Genomic DNA, 19713 nt, shown 5'->3' with positions numbered 1-19713 from the left:
CTCAGGACCCTGGGATCATGACCTGAGCCGAAGGCAGAGGCTTAACCCACTGAGCCACCCAGGAGCCCCACCAACCATCAATGTTAATTACAACTTTTAACCTAAGATTCTATTGCACCAAGAAAACTCAGAGGTAGATAATTGAGCATAACAGACTGTCATATGCAAGCACACCGACAAGTTACACAGCACACGTAACAAAACACCCACACCCACAATATCCATTAGATATTTTCTTAAAGTTGGAAAAATAAGGGTAAACCTTATCAACAGCAAAGGTAATGTATGCCACATGAAAATTAGAGGCATTTTTATGTACATATATGTATTTCCTTGGTTATTAACCAAGTTTTATATTCTAACTTAGAAATTATCCAGATAGTCAAAGATTTTTTATTAATTAATGAAACTTAATGCTAATGTTAAATCTTAAAGTTTAACTAATTAATCACTTGGAAATTTTGTTTAAGATGACACTCCAACCAACTTAATTACTGTTGATATCAGTTTTATCAAAATTATAGTTCAGTTTAGTTATTACATAATTCTACATTTTTTATAATCTTAAGCATTATTGAAAGAAATGTTAGCTTACCCCATTAAGTAAAAACAGTCTAGGAAGTTTAGGAATTCTAGATAAGTCTGTCTGTCCATGAGAAAACCAACCTAAGTCTTAAAAAATAAACTAAAAGCTTGTGCGTGTATAATATACCATGCTGATAAAATCTGTAAGAAGACATAATACTATTTTTTTAAGTTGAGATACAATTCACATACTATAAAATTCACCTGTGAAATTGTACAGCTTAATAGTTTTTAAATATAGCCACAATTAGGTGTACAACCATCACAACTATCTAATTCCAAAACATTTTTATCATACCCCAAAAGAAACCCATTCCCATTGGGGAAAAGAAACTCACTTCCCATTCCCTCCCTTCTAACCTTTAGTGACCACTAATCCACATTTGTCTCTGTGGATTTGACTGTCAGACATTCCATTTAAAAAGAATCATACAATAAGTAGTCTGTTGTATCTAGCTTCTTTCATGTAATACAGTGTTTTTAACTTCATCCATGGTTATTATATTAATACCTCACTTCTTTTTATGGTTGATAATATTCCATTGTATGGATATACCACATTTTATTTCTCCATTCATCAATTTATGGGCATTTGGGTTGTCCTCTTTTTAACTGTCAAGGATGATGTTGATATGAATATTCATATGTGAGTTTTGGTGTGGATATGTGTTTTAAATTCTCTTGAGCCTGTATCTAGGCATGGAATTGCTGGGCCATATGGTAACTATGTTTAACTTTTTGAATGGAATTACTAAGTCATTCAGTAACTTTGAGATTAATTTAACTATGTCTAAGTTTAACTAAACTGCCAGACTTTAACAAAGCAGCAGCATTTACTTCCCCAACAGCAATGTATGAGGGTCCCAGTTTCTTCAGATTCCCATCAACATCTGTTATTGTCTCCTTTTTATTATAGCTATCCTAGTGTGTAGGAAGTGGCATCTCATCGTGGTTCTCATAAGCCTGTTTTTAAGCCAGTTTATCAGACTAGTTTGATATCTCCAAGGATTCACTTTGATCATGTATTTAAATTCTTATATTAAAATTCTTCTGAGTTAGCAATTTCTTGAAAAATTTTTTTTCTTAAAAGGCTCTCATATTCAAAGTATCCGAATTTCAGTTTCTTTTTTTCTCTAGGGAATCTTTAGTTACCTATATTAGAATTATGTAAGTACATACTCATCTGTATAGATCAATCAGAACAAGAGCTCTACTGAATTTTTTTCTATCGAATTTAAGACCCTTTGGGATCTACTATCTATCTACCTGGACAGCTATCCCTAAGGTACACAGAAAGTAAGAGATTTTTATTATCAATCAAAAAGACTTTTTAAGCATTCAAAGAGAACTAGCAACTCAGTGTTACACTTAGCCATAGGGCCAAAATTAACACTGAAAACCTAAGCCCAGACTTTAAAGAGCAGTTCTTTTTTCAGTATGCACAAGACATTTTCATGAGCGATGTGAACTTTTAGTGCCCGGCAGACAGACATGTAAAAACACTAACAAGCCAAATTTTTTATCATTTGCCACCCAACTTGTAATATATCCTGATTTCTGCCACCCAACAGATTTAATTCCAAGGATGGTTTTCCTCATTGTTGGTGCCGTTAGTGAGGAATGTGCTCTTAGTTACAACAAGGAAAATAAGAGCCAATTTACCAAGAACCAGAAACAAACAAGCAAAATAAAGAAACATAGAAAACCAGAGTCAGAAAAAAAGAAGCAGAAATTGAAAGTCATGTTTATTTGCCACTTGATTAAAGGCAACCTTGAGTTTAAGGAGTCCATGGGTGCCCTGCTCCAGCAAAATAGTTTAATTGTATCCAGCAGGGTGTCCATGTGGGCATTTTGATGGGACTCCCCAAAGTAATCAGAACATCATTCTCAACATTAAAACATAGTAATAAAAAAATGGATAGCATATGTTGAAATTTTAACTCGTTAGTGAAAAAACCAACAGGATGATAAACTGATTCCAAAGATGATCCAAGAAACTCAGGTATACACACACACACACACACACACACACACACGCACACACACAATAACAGTCATTGAAAAAAGAATGAATGCTAGAATAAGATTATGAATTTAGGTTCAAAACTAGGTAATATTCTCTAGGTCAGTAAAACCATAACCTTTGGAGTTTCCCTATCTTTTACATAGTAATCATTTGCTCCTTATCAGTTTTATTCAAGTTAACATCTCACTTTAAAGAGTTGTAAAATGTTTGGATCATAATTACTGTCAGAGTAACAGTCAAAAATTTTACATTTCCCTGGAAGTCAAATGACCTTTAAAGTGGGCTTGTTAGATAATGCTCAAGGAAGGCATAAAAAGTAATGTACTTTTTTTTCTTGGTCTCAAATCCACATTAGACTTTTTTCCTAGGGGGAAATTATTCCTCTGAGCAATTGGGGAAATGGAGTATCTTGAGTGTGATATAAAAGATAAGCTATAGGGCAGTTTTTCTGTTGGGTTGAACATATTTTTTTTTTAAGATTTTATTTATTTATTTGACAGAGATCACAACTAGGCAGAGAGGCAGGCAGAGAGAGAGGAGGAAGCAGGCTTCCTGCTGACAGAGAACCTAATGTGGGGCTCGATCCCAGGACCCTGGGATCATGACCTGAGCCGAAGGCAGAGGCTTTAACCCACTGAGGAACCCAGGCGCCCCTGAACATGTTATTTTTGAGAGACCGATCCAAACAGCAATGTCCACTGACAGCTGGCTATCTAAATCTGGAGTCAGGACTGAGTACAGGTGGAGAAAAACAACTGGAATTTGCAGCACATGGATAATATGTAAAGCCCAAGACCAGATTGAGACATCTAGGGAGTTAGTCTCATATGGAGGAATATAGGTCAGAGGGCTGAACACTGAAGAATTCCAGTATTTAGTGATGAAAGAAAATAAAGTTCTTTTCAGTGAGGCACAGTGAGATCATGAGAATAAAGTGTTCCCTGATCGTAGAATCAAATGTTTTGTCACATACATGATTTATTGAGAGATCAAAAGGGTAAGGACTGTGCAGTGATAGGATTTTGCCATGTAAGGTCACTGGTGACTTTTTAAAAAAGGCAGCTTTGGGTGGCTCAGTCAGTTAAGCGTCTGCCTTTCAGCTCAGGTCATATTCTCAGGGCCGGGGTGGGGGGCGGTGGGGATTGAGTCCCACGTTTGGCTTCCTGCTCAGCCAGAAGTCTGCTTCTCCCTCTCCCTTTGGGTATGCTCTCTCTCTCTATCTCAGATAAATAAAATTTTTAAAAGGGGGGGGGGAACTTTGGTGAAGTAGTAGGGACAAAGCCTGATTTAAATTAGTTCAGGGTAGAATAGGAAGAGAGGACATACAGACAACTGCTTGAGGAGATTTTTAGCCAAAGTCAGTAGCCGGAGGGAGAGGGAATCAAAGAAGAAAGTTAGGGTTTATTTTGTTTGATTGATTTTTAAAGATGGACTATATTATAGTCCATTTTTATACTGACATCACTTTTTTTTAACTTCCTATTCATAAATCTTTAGTTCACTCAGGGAAGGGCGCTATGGCAAATCTAGTGATGCATAAGGTGCGGGCTGATATAAAATATCCAAATCCGAATACAACCAATAGAAACTAGGAAACAGGGCTGGGAAACAGGAGTCATGATACTAGAGAGACTCTCAGGAGCTTTATAAAGCAGAAAGCATTAGAGTACATCCTGAAGTATTCAGGCACTAAATTAAACTGAGTGACAGGAAGAGTTTTCCAGGCAATGGAAGCAGAACAAATAAAAAGATACCAAATAGGGGAATAGAAAGCTTATTTGTACTAAAACAGTAACCTTCACATGGATTAAAGTAACCTGATTAGACTCCAGAAACCTCTCCCCGCAATTAGGTAAACAGAATTGAAAATGTCTTCACATGTTCTCACTGAACATTATGATATTCCAAATTCTTTATATCGTATAAGAATGCTTTTAAAATTCTAAATAAAATATTTTATTTTTTGAAGAAAAATTACAGCATTTATTCACAAAAATCATTTTAACATAACTTCTTAACCCCCTGAATGGTCATCACTATACAGATTTCCTTAAATTTTTTCATAATTTTTGTCAACAAAGTGTGTTGGTGGTATAGTGGTGAGCATAGCTGCCTTCCGGAATTTTTTCAGATAGTGGAACATTTCATTGCTGTGATTAAATGTCCATGAAAAATATTTTGAATCTTCCTAGCTCATCTCAAATACGTTTTCAGAATAGAAGTATCATTGAAGACATTTCCCTATGCTTTTAAACTTTTCTATAGCCCAAAGAACATTCCTGAATATTTTACAGTAGTATTTTTGTGAAATAACTTTTCAGATACAAATTGAGAGTTATAATAGAATTCCATTTTTTGTGGAAATAATGGGGAGAGAAAAGGTAGATGCTAGTTTATCCAGACTTTATTAAGGTAAAAATAAAATAATCAGAAAAGAAGTTTTCAATAACCCTGCAATAAGTGTTCTAAAAACAGTGATGAGAGGTGGGAAAACTACTGACTTCTTAGTCACCAGCATTTGATTGAAGATGGACATGATCACTGCAAAACTGAACAAATTGTGACATTGCTTCATATCCTCCAGTGGAAGTCTGCAAGTAAAATCATAGAAAAAGCAGGTAGTAGGAGTGGACTTAAGGAGAGGTGACAGATTTAGGTCATGCATTGAAATAAATTGTGAGGACACAGAAGAAATCTATCATAATATTTCTCAGAAAAGAAGGTCCACTGGAATTGGGAATACAAACCCCACAGGAATCAGTTTTGAACCAGCTATATGTAATACCGTCTTCATTAATGTTTCGAAAAAGAGTTTGCATAAAGTGCATAGCAAAACTACCAGGTTTGCACATGGCTTTACAAACGTTGAGTTAAGGGAAAGCTGACTAGAATAAATTGAAAGAATACAAATATTAATATTAATGATGTGGACCAATTCAGGTAATACAGCTAGGGATTAAAAATTCCAAATGATTCCTTTCAAATAGGGGTCTCATTTTTCAATTCAGTTCATGGAAGGATCCTAAGGATCAGTCTTGTTTCTTTTCCATAACTTCTAAGGCTTCCACAATCTCACTCTTTCTGAACTCATCCTGTGTCAATTTCCCTTTCTACTGAAACACTCATGTGACCACAAAAACGTTACGTGATCCCAAGAATTTCTGTTCCATCATTTCTAATCATATTAGGATTTATTTCAACTTGAGTATTGAATGTCATCACTGTTAAAATATGCTTTATTAATGTATTTTGTACTTCAAAACAAGAAATAGAAAATCAAGGTGGTGGTGAGAGTCATGTAAGCCATTTTTGCAGATATTTTAAGGAACTATAAAATAAAGAGGGTCATTTCAGATATAGCAAACCAGGTCTTAATTGGACCAAAAGAGGCCAGTCTAGATGGATAATATAACTGCATATGCAGTATAATTTAAAAGATAATGAAGAATCCTGACATCTGTGACTCCCAACTTGTTTGCCCTACCTCTCTCCCCAACTCACAGACATACATTTACTTTGGCAAGTTAGAGACGGTTTTTTTTCCCCACCAACCTTCCATGTTGTCTGAAAGTCTCAACAATAATTTTCTCACTTAGGAGAGAAGTACAGTAATTTACTCAGATAAATTAGTATAATCCAGGAACATAGATAAGTAAGTTCTGATAGGGAAGAAAAAAGAAACATCTCAACCTGAGCATGTGAGTTTGAAATGCTAAAAGGGGAAAATGAGTTGAAATTTGGGAGAGATACAACATGAGAGGACAAGGAAGGAAGGAGGGAAATGTGATGTGTTTTTTTTTTGGCCTCATTAGTAGTCTGTCCAAACTCATAAAGCAAGAGATATCAAATAGCAAGAGCTATCTGTTAGTTGGAGGAACGAGAATAGATAACTGTTTTCATTTTTTCATCTTGTATGGCAAATCCAGAATATCCATTTTTAATAATATTTTTTCCTGAGGAGTGTATATGAACTTGTCTTATTTATTTAAATATTTTTGTTTTTCTCTGAAAGTAACATTAGTAACTATAAAATTAGTAACATTAACCTCCCTGTAGATAACGTTGGTTGCATTTCTTCTTACTAAAAGTTCATAGATTCCTGTATTGAATTACTATTGTTTTAAGCTCACATCTAGTCAATCATAGCTATAAGACTACTACTACCCCCCCCAAAAAAAAGATTTGCCTGGATTATTTCAAAATAAATTAAGTTTAGAGCTTCAGTTATGCTGACCTGTAATTTATGGATGCGTATATGTTTTTACTTTGTAAATATAGTTCATTTACCCCTAAAATGCAAGGCAGACGGATGGGGACTTCAGGAAGAGCCATCATGAAGAGCACCAGTGTGAGTGGGGAGATGTATACACTGGAGCATAATGACGGCAGTCAGTCCGACACAGCTGTGGGTACAGTCGGAGCAGGTGGAAAGAAGAGGAGATCCAGCCTGAGTGCCAAGGTGGTTGCCATAGTGTCTAGAAGGAGTAGAAGCACATCCCAACTAAGCCAAACAGGTGAGTGAAGTGAATTCCATTTGGACACCTTGAGTTCTTGCTGGAGAGACAAAAATGGATCCTCGTGCTATGGCTTGTGAGTGATTGTAGAGTGTACGGATTCTTCTTTGCAAAAGAAGTTTATTTTTCTGTCTCTAAAGATCTGTTACATGTGTGCGTTTATTTATTTTTTTTTCCTGTACAGCTGTCTAACCTGGTACCATTTATCGATCTGTAAAGTGGCCAGATACTTTTCATAAGTTAAAGAAAAAAAAGTAAAGCCATGTTTATAAATATGCAAGGAAATGCAAAGAAGTATTAAAGATCCAAATTGATTTATATGCAAGAAAAGCAACAGGATTCTCCTTTTCAAAATGTTCCATAATATAATTACCTATAATTTAGGTTCTATCTATATTTTTATGGAAAAGAAGGTCAGTTGTGCAACTTGAAATATGGTCTTCAAGCTACTGTATGAACATAATTATTGAACTGTAATTGTGTTTTCAGTGCAAGTTAAAAACCCAGCACTTATTTTTACTTTAGAAAAGTGGGTCAGTGGATTTGTGCAAAGAATGTCTTAATACAAATTTGAGTTTCAGATATTTTCTACTGCTTATAAACCTTAAAAGCTTCATGTCCTCAAGGTATATAGAAAAAAGCAAACACAGCGAGGAGGATGGTTATTTCTGTACTACAAAATACTTTTTAAATTGCCCCAAATAACATAATATTTGATCAGACATACCAGATAATTCATTACTGTGCTCAGTACTGTGGAAAACTAAAGGTAAGTGAAATATTGGATTGATTTAAATTGTTAGCACTTCTTTCTCCTGTTATAACCATTTGCTCCATATTTTTGTTTCCTAGCAGCAAAAGTCTTGTTGTAACAAAATTTACTCATGCCAAAAAAACTTCCATGAAATTCTTTTTATAGTTACCTTGGCATTCTGGAGAGTATCTATTTTAAAATGTGCATTCTAGTGGACATATTTGCAAATAAAGGTAGGAAATTGAGCCATTGAAAAACTGAACTAGAGTGCACAGCTATCTCAGCAGAGGTTTGTCTTTCTGAGACTCACAGGATGAACCTAGATTAGTGAGTGTCTCTGTATTGGATCAGCCGCTGTGCCGTCCCACTGAGATGAGTTGTTCATTGTGAAGGAGAATCTTTTCTCTTCCTAGGGTCAGACTTCTTCCTGAGGAGTAGGAGGCATTGTTCATTTGTATTGTTCGATTTGTCTTATTTTTAATGGTGATGCTTCTTGGTTTTTGGTATCGATGTAATGATAGTTTACAGTGTGGGGTGTGGATAAGTCTTTCACCACCAGATTTGAAAATCCCTCATCACTTAGATGAAATGGAAATGTTCTTTGATCAACCCGTGCTTCCTCTGTGAGGTTTAGCGGACAACTTATCTTCTTAATCTAACTATTCATAGTGTCTCTTCTTTTATTTGTTCCCTATAGTTAGTTCCTTCTCTATTATTCACTAGTTACCTAGAATTATATTTTCTTAGAATAAAACACAACAGTAATTTTACACAGGAACTGTACTTGCTACACGGCTTTGTAGGTGATAGGTTCATATGAGTGTCATTGAAACACTTAGCCTCTTTGCTTTATTACTTTAAATTTTATTCCATTTGTGGTCATTGTTGAATTTCAAATAATATTTACCTTCTGAAAAGATGCATTGTTAATAACTTCCATGGAATAACCTACTTGAGGGGATTAGGTTGCAGTGTAAGGGAGCAAAAAAAGACATAGGGTCCCAAAACCAAGCTAGCAAAACAATCCTATTCCAAGGTGACTCAGTGAATCAACTTTTACTTCATCTCTGTAGGACTCAATTTCCTTATATACAGGGTGGGTTGGACTAGATGTCCTCCTATGAACTTTCCAGGTATAAAGTTTTATGTCTCTTTTTCTATATCATAATTTTACCTGTTATTTGAGAACCTATTCTCATTCTTCTCTCTGTCTTTCTAAAGCAAATGACAAAGGGTGACAGACCTTGGTCATCATGCCTCTTTGTCTCAGTGCATGGCCTTGTTTTTCTCCCTGTTCTGTGGAGAGGAAAACAGCCTTACTCATACATTAAAACAAGCTGTGTATTCTGTGGACTAGAATGTATTACGTTTCATGTAAATGTTTAGTTATTTTAATATGAAAAAAAAAAAGACTGATTAAGCTAGGGCTTCTCTTATGGTGAACCTCTAATCCAGACAGCCTGGGTTACAATTTCTCTCTCCTCTATCACACCCACAACAGATAATCAAGAAAATGTGAAGCACTTAGAAGTAAAGTTTAATCAGCTCTTTTTAGAATGATTGATTACAAACACATCACTTTTTTTGTTTTTGCTTTTATAGCCTTTTACTTGCTCAAAGGAGTATATTTGTGTCTTTGAAATCAAATAAAATTTTTTCAACAAATTGAAGAACATAGTAAATTTTATGCACACACATATACTCACATATGTATATTTACTATGAAGAGTATTTACTATGCTCTTTAATTATATATATAATTATTCTTATATATAATTTACTAGTCTCTTCAATTACATATAATTACTCTTATAGGATATTTCAATTATAAATTATATTAATACTTTTAAATCATCTTTACCGCACTGTTTATTCATAATGAAAAGAACTTCTTTAAATATGTATTTTTTAATAGGAAAGTGACACAAACAGGACATTTCCAATGACTCTAGGTGTTACCACTGGTAAATGTCTTTAGGCAATTCGCATACCTAGCTAAATACCTATTCAGTTAAGTAGTAGCTGAATTAGATTAAAACATGAAGTAGTGAAAGAAAGGAAAATTATAAGAAAAAGCTCCTGATCTAGCAATATTTTGGAACTGAATGAAGCTCTGAGTAAACTTAATGCTAGGCTTTAGAACTCAAGATAGATTTTTAGCTTATGCAGGTTTAGAGGCCCATCCTGTGTACTGTGAGGATTTGGTCCCTCTCTCATAGACTAACTATATGACATTCCCCCAGTGGTAATCCCCTCCTTACTTAAAAATAAAGGCATTTTTGAGTAGCATCTATACATCTGTGAAGGACTATCCCTAAATGACACCCTCGCAATTACCTACAAGTATAATTATTAGTATCATAAAAATGTGTCTAAGTGAATAAACCTATTAATAGAGTTACATTCTAGAGCCTTTTCCATGCACTCTTCAGTTATCTACATGCATGTATATGTACATATAATTTCACTTCTTTATTGGTCACAACAAACTTGTAAGTACCATTACTTTTATTCCCATTTTGAAACTGGAGAAACTAAGGCATACAGTGATTAGGTAATTTGCTCAAGTTCCCATTGTAAGTGATTGGCCCAGAATGTAAGCCCAGGCTTCCAGGTACCAAAGCCTATGCTCTTAACCCACTGTGCAAAAAAGAAGAGTTTGAAATAAGGTTCAACAAATATTTAAGCACAATCCTGTTGCTAATGCATGGAAGACACTGTACTAGAACTGGGTTAGGAGCTAGGAATATTAGAGATGGATGAAACCCTATTGCTGCCTTCAAAAATATCAAAATAGAAAAGGGTGAGTTACATATAAGTCTTCCATCTCAGAAAGAGCAACTGTCCAATTATCACTGTGGTACAGAGGGAGCCGAGAGTGTGATCCACTCTCATGAAATCTTGAAAGACTTCTTTGAAGAGGTGAGTCCTGTGCATTAAAAAATAAATCAGTGGGGTGCCTGGGTAGCTCAGCGGGTTAAGCCTCTGCCTTCGGCTCAGGTCATGGTCTCAGGGTCCTGGGATCGAGCCCCGCATCGGGCTCTCTGCTCAGCGGGGAGCCTGCTTCCCCCCTCTCTCTCTGCCTGCTGCTCTGCCTACTTGTGATCTCCCTCAAAAGTTTACAAAAAAGTGATCTGTCAAACAAATAAATAAAAATCTTTTTTAAAAAATCAGTAATATTTTACAGGGAAGCCCATTCCAAGATAGAGGGATTCTTATCCGCATACCGATAAATGTTGAAAATGATGAGTGCTTACTCCCCTGGGAAATGCATGCATTCTAAAATCATATAAAAGATTTCTTTAATGGATATTCCACCTTACTATATGAAACAGGTCACCTTAGGACAGATTTTAGATCGAATAAACACTTTGCATCTGAGACTGTGATTTCTGCTTAGAACTTTTAGCTTTTATGAAGAAAACATCTACAAATGTAAAATAACATCGGCTTCATAGACTAGAAATTGCTCAATTTACTCCATCTTACATTATTGAATAACTGTATCCCTAGTACTACACCAGCCATAGTAGGTATTTCAAAATTAAAATTGTTGTTCCTAGGGGAAGGAAATTATTCACACTTGAAATAAACACGAACCAAAGAACTAAATGAGAAAATACAAAGCAAGCACCAAATGTAGTAAACTCATGCCACTTGTGCATGTTACCAAAAGAAGCGGGAAATCAGATTGGTCTAAGAGCTGTGTCTCAGGATGAGAGCACCTGCAGAATTGGTAAATAATCATGGTCTAACCATTTAATAAAATTATTATTTATTATATCACTAATAGCTGAAGATACTTTATTAGATTAATATGTTAATGGTTAAACCATTGATTAAATTATGGAAAATGTTGTAGGATGGTTTTATAATTTTCAAACAATTAAGAGTCTATTATCATGTACTAAGAATGTACTGAAAATTCATTTTTTTAATAATACTCTGTACCTTTCTAAAAATTTTCCCCATCCCAAATTTCATTTTCCTCTGTCTAATCCTCTCCTTCAGGACCCTGCTCAAGACCCTTTAACTCTTTGAGTTATCCCTTGTTACTCTAGCATTTACCAGTATCTTTTTCTCTGAATTCCTGTTAGAGCAAGCTCTCTACTACTGACAACTTGCTGCAAACACAAAAATTTGGGGGTTATTGCCAATATTTTGTAAGGAAACATATCTCACATGGAGATGGATAAACTAAAGTTTCTGTGACTTCCAAAGGATGCACAACCCTTCTGAGTAAAAAAGAATCTCAACATGTACAAAAAAATGCCTTCTGGTCACATGATGCTCCTTGCATATTCTTGCTCTCTTTTTGTGCCACAACAGGGCTCCTGGAGCAGGACCAGGGTTCCTGCAGGTTCCACCCTGGGCTATAGGCCTTGCAGAGCCTTCTCCTGGCTGGCACATTTAGCATTATCTGTTTTAGAGTTTAGGCATTTAGAAAAGACAAAAGAGTCAATACTGCCTTCTGGCTGCCCTATATTCTTGCAAAAATCCTTGAAGCAAGGGAGCATAAAATAATTTTGTGGAAATTATTAAAATGCTAATAATTTTGTGGAAAGAGGAAAGGAAAAATAGGGAGAAAAACAGAAATACATACACACACACACACACACACACACACACACACACACACACACACGTTTATTTATTTATCAATAAATGGTCCCGGCCAACAGACACAGTTGGGTGAAAGCAAAGGTGTATGAAAGGGTTGCAGTGGGAAATACATTTAGAAAAAAAGATGAGGCCAGGTCTTTTAGAAGCCCTTTAAGGGACTTTGCTCACAGTTTGATGGAGATGTTTTAATTAAGAGACTAGAAGAAACAAAGTTATGCTACTGGAAGTTTAAATGGAAGCCAGGTGTACAAAACCAGGGGGAAAGCAAGGAGGTCAGTGTGAGGCTAACAGACGAAATGACAGAGGATGATGCAGGGAGGTAAAGAAAGAGCCGTGGAAATGGAAGAAATGAGCTTACTCAGAGAAAGGAATGGACTGAAGATGAAATTAAGAGAAGGCAAGGTAAAACGCCCTGATTCAGGAATAACTACTAAGAGAAGAGGGAGAATGTGAAGAAGTGGGGAGGGGAGGACCAGGATCCAAAAAGAGTGAAGGGTAAAGACAAAGAGAAACTGAATTCCTGGAGAGGAGAGAATTTTGTAGAGAGGCTGGTGAATTCTACAGAAGGATTGAAGAGGCTGGGGAGTGAGAGTAGACCATTGGACTTGGGAACCGAAGCATTCTTCCTGACCTTAAGTTTGAATAGATTTATGAGTTAGGGGGGAGGATAGAGCATGCCTTGGGTGGGGATGGGATTCAGCGTGGGCCAGAGCCCACTCTCCATTCCATCATTCATCTCAACTTTCTCTCTGTAACAGTCATCTCATCCACACCCACTTAATCCCCATCAGATTTGGGATGGGGTTCTTGTCATGAGTGGAAGGAACTAGAACAGCAGAGACCGGGTAGGACCTCAGGGGCATGGAGGTAGAGGGGTTACAGTGGGATAGCATGAGGCTGCCCCTACTGCCCTAAAGCCTATTTAAACACATGGGGCTGGGCTGGAAGGATGAATAAATAGAATAAATTATTTTGACCTTCTCTTCAGAAAGCCTAGCATCAGGAAGGGAAACAACCAGTATGAGCAATCCTTTCATTCATTCTATCAAAATTTATAAAATATTTTTTATGTACCAGACATCATAATGGAGGCAGTACTGTTGGGTCCATAATCAAAGGAGCAAGACTGATACAAAGTGGAGGTCAAGCAAAGCTTTATTTTGCGCCAAGCATCGAGAATCAAACCGACTGGCCGGGGCCCTCTCTTGCAAAGAGGCGACCTCTCTCTGCCTTATAGACTAGCTTTTAAGGGCAAAAGCCATGTGGTTGGGCGTGGCCACGCACAGGTGGCCAATGAGATTGTAACACACAGAGGAAGCTGCACAGTCATGCTAGGTCACACATAAGTGACCAATTGAATCAACTGAATTACAATTTACCCTATAGTAGCTATTTGAACCAGCCTATCACCTTGGTCAGAATTGGCGCCCAAAAGGTGCCCAAAGGGCGGGGCCCATACTCCTTGGTAGCTAGGGAGACAGTATGCGCCCCCACTGATTGGATACCTCCACCTGGCCTGACCCACCCCTTGTATTTGAGCTTTGTTACCTGGGACTGGTTTCCGGAACTTGTTTTTAAGTAAGTTCCCTGAGGGGCGGGGGGTGGCAGGAGGCCAGGGTCAGTTTAAGTTTTACTGCATAAACAACAAAATTACTGTTTAACTGGATGGAGCTACTCTGGCTAAATAGGCCCTTACAGTACCAGAAGTAAATGGTGTGTGTGTGTGTGTCTGTCTGTCTGTCTGTCTGTCTCAGAAGAAAGGAGATCTGTACATTTTTCCAGGATGAGGTTTGGAAAAAGCACCTCTGGATAGAGAGATTGAAAGATAAATACAAAAAGTTTGAATTAACAGAGCAAAATCCCAGAGAACAGAGGGTGTAATTCAAGGACACCAAAGTTGTTCTTGGAGAGAGGGAAAAATGGTTCTCTCCCTGAATTGGACAGAAGAGAGGATATGGTTGGGATCCTGAGGAGTATTGTAATGGTAATATTAAGGCTGAAGGAACCTGAGTCAGAGGCCTTTGATCTCTGAGCACAGGAGGCCAGAGGGAGTGGAGAGAGTGAGGATACAGGGTGAGGAATGTGGAAATGACTAGGATAAAAGTACTGCTGAGCAGCCCTGGAATTCCAGCTGAGTTTGGATAATGTAAAATCTCTGTGAGATAACTTTCAAATGCAGTTACCAGAATTTGCAGGTATCTCCTTCATGTTAGTTTTGATGGTTTTTCAAGACTATCTGTCACCCCCTGCTGTGTGCAGTGTCAATGTCCGCACCAGGATTTCTGAAATCATCATAGGACTCTTTGAAATCATACTGCCCATCTTGAAGATTCTGAGATAAAATTTGGTTAGATCTAGATTGTCGTATTCATTTTGGAGATTCACCTGTTTTGGGCCACCATTTACTACTTAGTTCAACTCTTCTCAGTATGATTTGTCTCACTGGAGAATGCTGAAACTCTGCCTTCTCTCTTACCTATTGATATTACCTCTTCCTAAGGCAATGAGCAGATCTTTTTCTTACTCTTCCTCAGAATACAGTTTAAAAGGCTTTTTGGGGGGGCAATTTATCTCAATGAACTCAAACAATTCTTTCGTTATAATCATGGGAATGAAACCTTTCAGAAGGTTCATAGTAGAATTAAAAACTATATGATGTTCATTATCCCACAAGATTATATAGGCAATTTGCGACGACATGGATGGAACTAGAGGGTATCATGCTTAGCGAAATAAGTCAATCGGAGAAAGACAACTATCATATGATCTCCCTGATATGAGGAAGTGGAGATGCAACATGGGGGGTTTGGGGGGTAAGAAAAGAATAAATGAAACAAGATGGAATCGGGAGGGAGACAAACCATAAGAGACTCTTAATCTCACAAAACAAACTGAGGATGACCCGGGGAAGGGGGGAATGGAGAGGGTTATGGACATTGGGGAGGGTATGTGCTATGGTGAGTGCTGTGAAGTGTATAAACCTGGCGATTCACAGACCTGTACCCCTGGGGCTAATAATACATTATATGTTTATAGAAAATTTTTAAAAAATTTTTTAAAAAGATTATATAGGCAAAAATGTAAATATTCTAAGTTTCAGGTACATTTATGGATGTTTGATTTCAAAATAACTTAATAAGAGTTAATGAATTTCCAAGGCATATCACAGATTTCTCAAGAAGAAATATAGATGGAAACTAACAAAATTACCCTTGTACCATTGTCAAGAAAATAATACACATGAATTAAACTGTAGCTATAACTCACTTACACCTAATGGGATAGTGCTTCATTAAGTTAATTTCCCTATGACTTTAGGGCATTTTTTATAAGATTTTATTTATTTATTTGAGAGAGAGAGAGAGAGAGCATGAGAGGAGAGAGGTCAGCTGGAGAAGCAGAATCCCTGCCGAGCAGGGAGTTGGACTTGGGACCCGATCCTGGGACTCCAGGATCATGACCTGAGCAGAAGGCAGCTGCCCAACCAACTGAGCCACCCAGGCGCCCCTAGGGCATTATTTTAAAATTCATGTGGTCCTTAGACAATAATCATGCCAAGAAAATGTCCAAGATATTAAATCCCCTTCTGCTATTCTTTTCTTATTTTCTCCCCAAAAGTCACACAGGTAAAGCAAGTCATAAAGTAAATCAAGTGATCACCAGCTTGGACTTCATAATTTATTTACCTTGGGAAAATGAATGTCTTACTTTGCCATAGGACTTATTTTGTCTCCTTCCAGCCAATCTGGTTTACCAAAATATTTTCTATGTTTTATTTTACTTTTTCTAATGATTTTATTTATTTATTAGAGAGAGAGAGCATGAGAGGGGGGGAGCTGGAGAGGAAGAGAGAGAAGCAGACTCTGCTGAGCGTGAAGCAAGACACAGGGCTCAATCCCAGGACCCTCAGATCTTGACCTGAGCCAAAGTCAGCTGCTTAACCGATTGAGCCACCCAGGTGCCCCTGCATTTTAAGTTTAGTGCAGCTTTCTGAAGATTCTCAGTCTTTTCCTTTATAAAAAGAAGTTGTAGCTCCAGGGAAGGAGGGCTAAGGTGTTCTCTTTAAACATTTTAAGAAATGTTTCCTTAGGGTGTCTGGGTGGCTCAGTTGGTTAAGCCACTGCCTTTGGCTCAGGTCATGATCTCAGGATCCTAGAATCCGAGCCCCACATCTGGCTCATTGCTCATCAGGGAGCCTGCTTCTCCCTCTGCCTGCTGCTCTGCCTGTTTTTCCTTCTCTCTCTCTCTGTCAAGTAAATAAATAAAAATTCTTTAAAAAAGAATAAAAAGAAAGAAATGTTTACTTGGCTCTGCTGATCATTAACAATGAAAGCAAAGAAGTTCTCACAAAGGATAGGTGTCCCCCCAAAAGTTTCAGACATGGAAAGCTATAGTTATCAGAATCTTGCTGAAATCCAGATTCCTTGTCTGTACCTCATTTATTTGATTCATTTAATAACACAAGAAAAACATTCTGAGGAACGTAATGTTTCATGTTCTTTGTTTCCTGAATGCAAAATCATGGTGCCAGAAATGATTCTCAAGTCTGCAAAGCCATCAGATGAATGTAAGCATGGGTTCTTTTATTTACTGTTGCTGTCTGGCCTAGGAATTCACTACTGTTAATAGAGATTCAATTCAGCTATAGTTACTCATCTTCTGAAGAGATGCCCTAATAAGGAGTAGTATTTTCAAACACATGCCAGCTGCTCTATTTTTGTTCTTTTCCTCACTCTGAACTATAAATTCTGAATTTGGCTAATATGTGTATATACTTTTAGGTTGATTTGTCAGAAAAAAACATTTATTTGAGTGGAATTAATTTGTGTTTAGGATATGAAGGAGGAAAGGAAGCTAACATTTATTAAGGGCCTTCAAAGTACAATCCTAAGTACTCAGATGATTATATATGGTGATAATTATTGTTAACTATACTAAAATAAATTTTAAACATGAGATCAATTTCAGAATGGGTATTATAAAATATTTTGGGTAACTCAAATGTAATGAGAAACATGTCTGATTGTTTTCACAGCAGATGACCAGTTTCAGTACATCCTCATTTAACCCATGGTGCTTTTATATAGAGATGTTTTTGCTCATTTATTTTAGTAATATTTTTCAGATCTTTTTAAAAGACTTTATTTACTTATTTACTTATTTAACAGAGAAAGAGATCGCAAGAGAGGGAACACAATTAGGGGGAGTGGGAGAGGGAGAAGCAGGCTCCCTGTCGAGCAGGGAGCCTGATGCGGGGCTTGATCCCAGGAACCCGGGCTCATGACCTGAGCTGAAGGCAGACCCTTAACACCTAAGCCACCCAGGTGCCCCTATTTTTCAGATTTTTAAGCACAGAAAAACAAAAAGAAGGTAAATAAAACTCCTGCAATGCCACCACTAATAGCAAGTTCACTGTGAAAATATTAGTATATTATTAGCTAATCTTTTTATGCATTTGTGTTATTAATATTGATAAAGCCCCCAGCAGGGACAGCTATTATTTATTAATTACCACAATGCCATCTAGTGTTTAATTGCTTTGCATGTATTAATTTCTCCAGTCTTCAAAACACAGTCATAAGGTGCTATTATTATGCCCATTTTATGATTACATGACTTGCGTGAAGCTATGCATCTTCTGGAAGTTGAAGTAGAGTTTATGTTCTTAACCACTTCACTGTAACTCCATTCAACTCCATGAAAACACAGAGAGATGCTTTTATTACATAGCTTTTAAAAAATATTTATAGATTCATAATATTTCATTTTGTTCTGTAATACTACCATTTTTTACTTAAAAAAAAAAAAGTTTAGGAAGACCTCTTAGGACACAATTGCAGAAGGCTTGTACCAGGCTAGATTTGGAAAAAGGTGGATGAGTAGAAAAGTGATTACGGTCTTTTGTATCCAAGAGTCTGTTGGGGAGTAGGGAGGAGAGGAAAGTCAGGGTAAGGGTGCATCTTGCCATTTACTGATAGAGCGACTGTTGGGCAGGGATACTGTTTCTTACTTCTGGCCATGCTGAAGTTGGATAGGACAGTCATTGGATAGGTTTTTAAGGCAACTGAGAATCATCAGTATATAAATGGAAATTGGGGTGAGTGAATGTGCTTAGGAAGGAGGTGCAGAATGTAAGGACATAGGATCTAGAAGACTCCAAAAGAAAATGAAAAGTTAAAGGCCTTTTTGAGCCTCAGTTTCTTCAACTATTAAATGGGATAATAATTGGTAACTACCTCGAAGACTGTTGTGAGAATTAAATGAAAATTGATGTTAACACTTTAGCAAAGTACCTGGCATATAGAAAGGGCTCAACAGTAATACCAACTAGCAATCTTAGTAACTCTGAGAAACAAATAAAAGGGCAGTAGATAGAGAACAGATGTTGGTGACGTCATTCATGAATGGTGCCGAGAGGCGTGTTAACCCAGCCAATGTTTTTCTCTGCTCACTATGTGTAAAGAGGTTAATGGAATACGAGCTCTTAAGGTCTAACCCCATTTCTTCTCTATCATTGGTTCTCAAACTTCCTCCTGTCAAGTCTCCCTTTGAAGATCTGGTGAAATCTGTCAGCCCTGGCCTCAGGAAATCGCTCTTGGTCACATATATCACATTGTGCACACACTTAAAGGGCTTTTGTGCATCTGTTTATCCTGTGTTAGGTGTAATCTGCAGGAGAGTGATCCAGCCAACCCTCCCTGTGCCCTGTTACCCAGCCTTTCTATACTAGGTCAGGGGCCAGCAAACTCTGGCTCAAAGTCTGTTTCTTATGGCCCATGAGCTAAGAATGATTTTTCAGTTTTTAGCAAATAGTTGAGAAAGGTCAAAATGAGAATTATATTTTGTGGCACATAAAAATTTATGAAATTCAGTTTTGGTGTCCATTAGTAGTTTTACTGAAATACAGCCATGCTTATTCATTCCTGTGTAGTCCATGGCTCTTTGCATGCTACAAAGGCAGAGACTTTATGCCCACAAAGTCCAAATTATTCAGTGTCTGATCTTTTAAAGAGAAGCTTTTGGGCGCCTGGGTGGCTCAGTTGGTTAAGCGACTGCCTTTGGCTCAGGTCATGATCCTGGAGTCCCACATCAGGGTCCCAGATCCACGGGGAGTCTGCTTCTCCCTCTGACCTTCTCCTCGCTCATGCTCTCTCTCACTGTCTCTCTCTCTCTCTCTCTCTCAAATAAATAAATAAAATATTTAATAAATA

The 19713-nt window shown here is 37.2% G+C and overlaps 1 protein-coding gene across 50 annotated transcripts in view; it reads left to right on the top strand.

The window, feature by feature from the left end:
* Positions 1-19713, top strand: part of LOC111152143 (regulating synaptic membrane exocytosis 1) — a 498025-nt gene that overhangs the window by 419261 nt on the left and 59051 nt on the right. For 29 of the 50 annotated variants that reach the window (XM_022510447.1, XM_022510446.1, XM_022510480.1 and 26 more), the window contains one exon: positions 6890-7125. The exons of 16 other annotated variants lie outside the window; for them this stretch is intronic. In XM_022510447.1, the coding sequence (XP_022366155.1) occupies positions 6890-7125 (236 nt within the window). The remainder of the gene's footprint in view (positions 1-6889; positions 7126-19713) is intronic. 5 more of the 50 variants (XM_022510482.1, XM_022510473.1, XM_022510457.1 and 2 more) reach the window with 1 other exon arrangement.

The sequence above is a fragment of the Enhydra lutris genome, unplaced genomic scaffold (assembly GCF_002288905.1).
Source record: "Enhydra lutris kenyoni isolate GAN:26980312 unplaced genomic scaffold, ASM228890v2 scaffoldscaffold28, whole genome shotgun sequence".
In the NCBI taxonomy this organism is placed as follows: Eukaryota; Metazoa; Chordata; class Mammalia; order Carnivora; family Mustelidae; genus Enhydra; species Enhydra lutris.
The sequence above is the reverse complement of the archived record's forward strand: the minus strand, read 5'-3'. Positions and strand labels throughout refer to the sequence as shown.